At 39.4% G+C, this 9,435-nt stretch overlaps 1 protein-coding gene across 1 annotated transcript; it reads left to right on the top strand.

The window, feature by feature from the left end:
• Positions 1-434: 434 nt before the first annotated feature.
• Positions 435-6,908, top strand: LOC140807144 (uncharacterized). The gene is made up of 3 exons (XM_073163859.1): positions 435-525; positions 606-1,685; positions 6,701-6,908. The coding sequence occupies exons 1-3, from the start codon at positions 435-437 to the stop codon at positions 6,754-6,756; spliced, it is 1,227 nt and encodes a 408-aa protein (XP_073019960.1). The 3' UTR covers positions 6,757-6,908.
• Positions 6,909-9,435: the final 2,527 nt, after the last annotated feature.

Below are 9,435 nucleotides of genomic sequence, written 5' to 3'. Positions count from 1 at the left end.
TGTTTGTGTTGCTTGGAAATTTTTGGGATGTCCTACTTACGGGGAGGTCGTACCGAAATTTCTATTGGCCCAAAAGGAAAATTTTTAATCACTTTCGTTGTTTACATTAATAAATCCTTTTTGTTTGGTTATTAAACGTTAATCAGGAGCACGGGCCCCCACAGTTGGTATGAGAGCGTAACTGGGATATGTTCGAATTAGAGTCTAGGGCACTTGAGTCTAGACACAAATAAAATGATTGCGTATGTGTTTGACTATTTGCTCTTGTTTGAACTATGTGCTGTGATTTATTTGAATTAGCCTGAGTTAGCATGGTTGATTAGATTTTGAACTTAGTTTAATAACTAGCTAGAGACTAAGTTTCAGCTTTCCTTTGGTTCTTTTGTACTTATTAAGTTATTTTGCCTTGGTCTTAAATCCTTGTGTCTTATAGAATGGCACCTGGAGGAAGAGGCAAAAAGGGAAAAGAAGTTGTCCAGGAGTCAGAAGTCCAGAATGTCCGAGGACTTGAAGATATTGTCAGGGGTAGACGTGGTCGTCCTGCAGCCCAGGTTTCTAGAAACGTGGTGGAAGAAGTGAATCAACAAGTCGAGCAGTTGACTCAGAAAGTTGGTGGGATGCAATTAATAATTTCTCAAAATTACGTCCTCCCAAATTCTTTGGCACTGAAAATGGCAAAAAAGCATCCGGATGGTTGAAAAGCATAAACCATTTATTTAATTTGCTCGAATATACCGAAAGTGTCAGACTGAAGCTGGCAATCTATCAGTTAAAAGATCGAGCACTACTCTGGTGGGAAGCTGCAGAGGAAGCACTGAAAGCATCTGGACAAATCTTTACTTGGGAAGTATTCCGTACTCAGTTTACCCAAGAATATGCACCTCCTTCTTATTATTATGCCAAGGAAGAAGAGTTCAACCAATTGGTGCAGGGAAATAAAACGGTTGTTGAATATACTTCTCAATTTTCTGCTCTTTTGCCATATGTGCCACATGTTGCAAGAAATGATCATTCCAAACTTTCATGTTTCTTGCATGGGCTACCAGGGACTATTCATACTTTGGTGATGACTGGATCGCATAATACATATGTTCAAGCTGTAGAAATGGCGAAGAAGATAGAGGCTAGTCTGCTCAGAGGAGAATCACGGCCAGTTCCAGTTCCAGCATCTACATCTCAAGGATCTGGAAGTCATATGCCGATGCCAGCGGGTTTATCTCCTTATCAGCCTCAACAGTCATCCCAGCAACCGAAGCAACAACGATTCAGGGCAAGAGGAAAACAATTTAAGAAGAAATCTCAATCCAGCTCCTCCAGTTCAGGCAGTACTAGAGGGAGCAGTGTTGTTGGGTCTTCGAATGCTGTGTACTGTGACCGCTGTGGTGGAAGACATTTTATTTCACAGTGTGTAGGAGTTCAGGGGTCTTGCTATATATGTGGTCAAGTTGGGCATTTTGTGAAAGTGTGCCCCAATGCGCAAAGACAGCAATTTCAGCCACAACAGTCTGGACAGGTTCCCCGAGGACCAGCTTTCAGGCCGTATGCTCCTGCACAGTCATTTCAGCAGTCCGGTTATCCACCACCTAGAGGTCCTCCTCAGCAGCAATTTCAATTGCCGCAGCAGGCTCGAGTACATGCATTGACTCAGGACCAGGCTCAGGATGCACCAGGCGGAGTGATTGCAGGTATTTGCTATGTTTTCGATTATCCTGCGCATATATTGATAGACACTGGAGCATCTCATTCATTTTTATCTGCTGCATTTGTTGATGAGCATGAGATTGCTACTATTCTGTTGTTGGATACTGTGTCTGTGGCTACTCCTGCCGGTGTATACTTGATGTCTCGCGAGATAGTCATAAATTGTGTGATTAGATTTGAGGATAATATTATGATAACTAATCTAATCAAGTTAGCCAAGTCTGATTTCGATTGTATCCTCGGTATGGATATATTGACGAATTATCGAGCTACTGTGGACTGTTTCCATGGAATTTTCAGATTTAGACCGTATTATGGCAGCAAATGGAATTTTTATGGTTATGATTCACAGTCTCGAATTCCATTAGTATCTGCAATGGAAATGTTCAGGTTGTTGTTAGGTAATGAAGGATTCGTGATTTATGCTCTCGACGCGATACAAGAAAAACAATTGAAAGTTTCTGATATTCCTATTGTTAATGATTTTCCTGATATATTTCCTGATGAGATTCTGGGTTTTCCGCCTCAAAGGGAAATAGATCTTAGCATTGAATTGATGCCAAGGACAAATCCTATATCTAGAGCACCATATCATTTAGCTCCGACAGAGTTGAAAGAACTCAAAGAACAGCTTCAGGATTTACTGGAGAAAGGCTATATCAGACCAAGTATGTCAACTTGGGGAGCTCCAGTATTGTTTGTAAAGAAGAAAGACGGAACGATGAGAATGTGTGTCGATTATCGGCAGTTGAACCGGGCTACTGTGAAGAATAAGTACCCTCTGCCGCATATTGATGACTTGTTTGATCAGCTGCAGGGTACTTCTGTGTATTCCAAGATTGATCTTCGTTCCGGCTATCATCAGCTCAGAGTCCGAGAGGAAGATGTTCCTAAGACAGCGTTTCGAACAAGTTATGGACACTATGAATTCCTAGTCATGCCGTTTGGTTTGACTAATGCTCCAGCTGTGTTTATGGTTTTAATGAATCGTGTATTCCGGGAATTCATAGATAAATTCGTTATCGTTTTTATTGATGATATCTTGATTTATTCCAAGTCAAAGAAAGAGCACGAAAAACATTTGAAATTAGTTCTCCAATCACTTAGAGAAGCGCAGTTGTATGCCAAATTTTCTAAGTGTGAGTTCTGGTTGGACAGAGTTTTATTTTTAGGCCATGTTATATCTGCACAAGTAGTATCTGTTGATCCTAGTAAAGTTGAAGTTGTTATCAATTGGCCTAAACCAACCAATGTGTCTGAGATTCGAAGCTTTTTGGGATTAGCTGGGTACTATAGGCGTTTCATTGAAGGATTTTCTAGAATAGCTAGGCCTATGACCCAGTTGACACAGAAAGATCGACGTTTTGTATGGACTGCAGAATGTGAGTCTAGTTTTCGGACTTTGAAAGAAAAATTGACCACATCTCCGGTGCTATCTTTGCCTTCAGGCTCAGGTGGATTTGTTGTCTGTACAGATGCTTCTCTAAATGGACTGGGTTGTGTTTTGATGAAAAATGGGCGAGTGATTGCATATGCATCTCTTCAGTTGAAGCCACATGAGACTCGATATCCAGTTCATGATTTGGAGTTAGCTGCCATTGTGTTTGCATTGAAAATGTGGCATCATTATCTGTACGGAGAACAATTTGTGATTTATTCTGATCACAAGAGTCTGAAGTATCTTTTCACACAGTCTGACTTGAATATGAGACAGCGTCGATGGTTGGAATTGCTTAAGGACTTTGATTGTGAGATTCAGTACCAGCCAGGGCGAATGAATCAAGTTGCAGCAACTAAAGAGAAGAAAGGTTCAGCCTAAAATGTTGACATCTTTGACTATTTCAAAAGTTCATGAGCATTTGGGAACTTTAGGATGTACTTACCAATCTAGGGGCGACTACTTTATAGTTTCATCTATTCAAGTTGAACCACATATTGTTTCTAAAATCAAAGCAGCACAAAGAACTGATCCGCATGTTCATAGATTGAAAAAATTGACTCAGACAGGTCAATAAGACAAGTTCAGTGTTGCTTCAAATGGATGTCTGCGCTATAATGGTAGACTTGTGGTTCCGAATTTGATAGACTTAAAAGAAGCTATACTTCGAGAAGCTCATTGTAGTCGACACAATGTTCATCCTGGAATAAGAAAGATGTATCATACTTTGAAATCTCATTATTGGTGGGAAGGTATGAAGAAAGAGATTTATGACTTTGTGGCTAGATGTTTGACGTGCCAACAGGTTAAAGCTGAGAGAATGAGACTTGGTGGTATGTTACATAGTCTTGAAGTGCCACAGTGGAATTGGGAGCACATTGCTATGGATTTTGTGACACACCTACCTCGTTCTAATCGTGGCTATGATGCGATTTGGGTGATTATGGATAGATTGTCTAAATCAGCCCATTTTATTCCTTATGATCGTACTTGTACTTATAAGAAAATGGCAAAAATGTACATTGATCATATAGTGAGATTGCATGGTGTGCCTGTAACCATAGTATCGGATCGTGATCCCAGGTTTGCTTAAAAGTTTTGGGGTAGTTTGCAATCAGCATTGGGTTCAAAGTTGGCGATGAGTACTGCATATCACCCACAGACAGATAGTCAATCAGAAAGGACCATTCAGACACTCGAGGATATGTTGCGAGCAGTCGTGATGGATTTTAGTGGTTGTTGGCAGGAATCATTGTCACTTGTTTAATTCTCTTACAATAACAGCTTCCAAGCAACCAATGGAATGGCACCATTTGAAGCCTTGTACGGTAGAAAGTGTAGATCTCCGATATGCTGGGAAGATGTAGGAGAAAGACAGATGTCAGTACCAGAATTTATACAAGAAATGAAAGAAAAGGTTCAAATGATCAGGAAAAGAATGAAAGCAGCTCAGGATCGTCAAGCCAGCTATGCTAATAAAAAGCGTAGGCCTTTAGAATTTCAGGTTGGCGACCAAGTTTTCTTGAAAGTATCACCGTTTCGTGGTACTATGAGATTTGGGCGCAAAGGGAAGCTAGCTCCGCGTTATATTGGTCCATATGCGATTGTTGAGAGGATTGGCACGTTGGCTTATCGTTTAGACTTGCCGCAGAATTTGTCTGCGATACATGATGTGTTTCATGTATCTATGCTGCGGAAGTACGATCCGTATCCTTCTCATGACTTGAGCACTGATGAGGTGGAGTTGGATAGTTCCCTTAGCTATGTTGAGCATCCAGTGCAAATTCTTGATCGTAAAGAAAACAAACTTAGGAATAAGACGATACAACTGGTTATGGTGCAATGGAGTAGACATGGGAGAGAAGAAGCTACATGGGAATTAGAGGCTAAGATGCTTCAGGATTGGCCTCATTTGTTTGAAAATGTAATAATTTATTCCATGTTTTCTGATTTCCCTATGTACTATCAGTGGTAAATATTTATAAACCACTTTTGTATAAATGTTGTGTGTGCCAGATTTCTAGGACGAAATCTTTTATTAGTAGGGGAGAATGTAAGAGCCCAGTTTCCAAGCCCAGCCCATTTGTCTTAAGTAAATAAGTATAATAATAATAATAATTAAAAAAAAGAAAGAATCAGAAACTCTTTCTCTTTCCCCGTTTACTGCATCGCCGAACCTTATTTCTTTCTTCAACATATTTCGAAATTTCATCCTTCGATTTTAGCCGCTCCGGTCGTCGAAAAATTACAGTAAATATATATTCGGAAAGCCCGTGACGAGAGCTATCCAGTGATACCCATTTTGCAAGGTTTTATCGTGATCCCGTTCGAACCCGTGAACCTGGGCTCGTTCGAATTTTGTTCTTCGCCTCGATTTCGTGTTATTCCGAGCTTGGACAACTGATTTTATAGTTGTACTCCGAATTTGAAGTGTTTGAGGTAAAAAATTTAGATTTTAGGGTTTCGAATTTTTGAGCATTTTAATTAATTTTTGAGAATTTTCGAATTTTGAGAATTTTAATTCAATTGGATTATTGATTGTAGGTGCTATATCGGAGCCGATTGGAGGTATTAAGCTAATTTATTTAGATAATATTTCGAATTTAGCCTATTAATTTGGCAATTTATGATTTGTGAAATGTTAAATCGTTATTGGGATGTGTTTATTGCATTAGAAATAAAAAAAATGAACATTATGGAAATTCCTAGTAAATATCGAAAAATTTCAGATTCGATATGATCGAATTTTCGAAATTTCAAGTTGTCCAGTATTGAGAGATTTAAGTTAAATAAATCACTATATTTGACTTTACGATGAGTTTTAGAAATATTAAAGCCTAAATTATGGATTTCTAGAATTTTAGGCTTAATTAGTGAATATTGGAAAATTAAATGAAACTTGATATGAAATGTATTATTTGCCACAGGATTGGAGTTTTCAGAAAATATTTAAGATATTTTGTGGTAAATTAAGGCAGTTGCGGTACGTATGAACTGTTTTATTATGACGTCTATAGTGATGTGAAATGACGTTAAGTACTTTGTAATGAGTTGTGGAGTGCTTAATGTGCCTCTGTGAATACGTGATTGCATTCATGTATTTATTTGAGTTGATACATAGCATTTCGAGCCTTGACTCCGTTGATTGCTATCATTGCTGATCTGTTGAGATGTTGCGTCATCTATGGAGCGAGTGATAGGATAGATCACTCCTTACATCTTATCGATGAAACGAGTGATAGGATTAGCACTCTCCTGATGACTGCTCGAGGGCTGACCGGGTCGCTACCGGACCCTCGATGCTACTTGCATGGATGAGCGGCGGCATGATATTACGTTGCTGCATTCCTGGCACGGGTGGCCATTGTTCCTGTTGCTGATGCGTTTTATTGGACTTCGTTTTGGTATCCGTTATTTCATTGTTACCGACACGCATTGCATTGCATTTTACTTGATTTGATTTCACGTCAGTTATATTTGTCATAATTTTACTGGTTCGTCGTACTGGGGCCTGACCCATATTTTCTGTTTATGATGTGGTTGTTTTTGATGCCATAGCAGATTATCCAGGAGGATTTGACGCGTCTGGTGGAGCGTCAGGTAGCGGTGCCCAGTAGTTGGATTGTTGTTGCGAGTTCCCAGATATTACGTCATTGAGTCATACTTTTGCCAGGGAAAGCCCTGGGTAGCTGTACTGTTATTTTATGATGTTTTGGATAGCTAGTTGTGTGATTTAGCCTTGTCGGCTATGTATGTATTAGTTTTAGCCAGTGCGCTATAGGTTTGTGAATTGCTGTTATGACTTTATTTCGAGTATATAAATGTTGTTTGTGTTGCTTGGAAATTTTTGGGATGTCCTACTTACGGGGAGGTCATGCCAAAATTTCTATTGGCCCAAAAAGAAAATTTTAATCGCTTTCGATGTTTACATTAATAAATCCTGTTTGTTTGGTAATTAAACGTTAATCAGGAGCACGGGCCCCCACAGAAACTCATAATTTACTAAATATTTCACAGTTCTTCGACTGAACTTAGCACAACTGATCTAGTTAAAGATCGAATAAACAATAAAATGATTTGTGTTTATATGCTCGAAAAGCAGCCTCAAATGCTACAAATAAATCTAACAAGTGTGAGCTTTTTGATTCTTGAGTAAGAGCTATGAATCCAGCAGAGTAACAGCAAGCTTAAGAGAATAGATAAGATCGATTGTTAAGGAGTTGTTTCTCAACTTCTCTTCTCACATATTTATAGGCATTCTTCAACGGTAACATTCCGTTGATTACCACATCAATCTTCTTCTGACAATCATACATTGTAAACTGAAATGTGGCGTTCCACTACGAGTTGCAATCTGCTTTGTATTGTTGTCGGTTGAATGTCATTTTCAACTGATGACGTGTACAGCTGAATGATCAGCTGATTCGCAGGTAATCTCACAACTAAATATGTCAACTGATCAGTCAGTTGTCTTCGTAAGTTCAGTTCGGATGGTTACATTTTCCTTAGATAAACTGCGCATTAATATTCAGTTAGGCAACTGTCAGTTTATTTAAGTATGATCAGTTAGTCCAATTAATTAATCTTTATTTTGTCAAACAATCGAAATTAATTTTCCAACACAGTTACTGGCTGACATTGTGGCCAAGGGACTACTCGCCAAAAGCAGGCTCATGTGATGCTCTCACCTTGGAAAAGTTCCAAGTGATTACTGCTATCATGGTTGGACGAAGACTGAAATGGTCAGCCATCATCTTTTCTATCCTCAAGAACATGAATCAATCCTCCAAACAGTCCAAGGTATTTTCTGTATCACTCAGTTGCTTGTTGACGAACAATGGTTTGGTGGGTGACTCTTCTGAGAATTCATCCAAATTAAAATTTTCAATGCTATCTGAGCAGTTCATTAAAATGAAGAATGAGATTGGGATGCAGAAAGCTCCCAAATCAGTCAAGAAGTTAGCTCAGAAAAAGACAATCAAAAGGAAAGTGATTGTCAGTGAGACTGATTCAGAGAGAACTCCATCTCCAAAAATCACGAAGAAGCCAAGAATTCTCAAAACCAAACCAGCAGCTGTTCTGGAAACAATCTTAACTGAAAGATTGAAACTGACTGGAGCTGAATAGCCTATCAGCGCCATACCTTTGAGGTTAGTTCCAGTCGAGTTTTCAACTGAAGGTCAGTCACCACCTCCAACTGATCCATCTAAGAAGATAATCAGAAATCTCGTGATAAGAAAAAACCAGCAGGAGTCAAAGCTCCATTGATCAACATCACTGCTCCAACTACTCTACCATTTGCCAGACCAAAAGGAGTATTCTTAAGGGGGACAGTGGATGCAAACGAATCAGGACTGAGTATATCTCATATCCTAGCTGGCTCGAAAGGAAAGGACAAGATGATTGAAGAACTGCCGACAAACTCAATTCAAACTCATATCGACCTGATGTGGAAAGAGGGCAATGAGTTTTCTGAATCAAATCTCAAGACTTACAATGAATGGGTCAGATTTAGAACCGAAGTTTTTGCGAAGAGATTGCAGAAGAAAGCAGTTTTGAAGAAATTAATTTCTTTGGAAACTGTAGTCTTGAAGGTAGTAAAAGCTGCCTCGATTGTTCAAGTACTGGAAAGGAAGGCATACTTCTTCTATCTGGTGCGTGTCAAGAAACTCACACAACTAATTGCTCAGCTCCGCCAAAATTATGATCCAACCAATCCAACCGCTTTCAATGACAGAGCAGTTCATAATCAGCTGGACACAGATCTACGATCACCACAGATGAAGATCAAAAGTTTGGAAATGGATAAAGAGTTGATTATTCCAACAAATGCTCAAAGTCCTTCATCTGAAGAGCAAGCTGAACAATCAGTTCAACACCCAGAGCCATCCCAAGAACCAGTTACTGAATCAACTGAGCCAGCAACTGCTCCTTCCTCAAAGGATTGTCAACCATCAACTTCAGTTCCTGAATCTTCTACTGTAGATCTTCAGCTCTACACTGATGCTAAGTTATCACTGGTAAATATCGACGAAGTTATACAATCAGTCGCCACTGATATCCAGCTGAATATTCTAACTACAGAAGCAGTTGAAAAACCGAGCTTAACTGAACAACCAGCCTCAGAGGCTATTTTGCATTAAACTGAAGAACCAGTTCAGTCAGTTCCCACGACTGAACAAGCCGTTCTAGATGAAACTGAACTGGCTGAGTTTCACAAGGAACCAGTTGAAGAAGTGCAAACTGAAGAGCAAACTACAGTATTAGTTGATCAACCAACTGAAGAACCAACTACA

This window comes from Primulina eburnea, chromosome 1 (genome assembly GCF_022965805.1).
Source record: "Primulina eburnea isolate SZY01 chromosome 1, ASM2296580v1, whole genome shotgun sequence".
In the NCBI taxonomy this organism is placed as follows: Eukaryota; Viridiplantae; Streptophyta; class Magnoliopsida; order Lamiales; family Gesneriaceae; genus Primulina; species Primulina eburnea.
The sequence above is the reverse complement of the archived record's forward strand: the minus strand, read 5'-3'. Positions and strand labels throughout refer to the sequence as shown.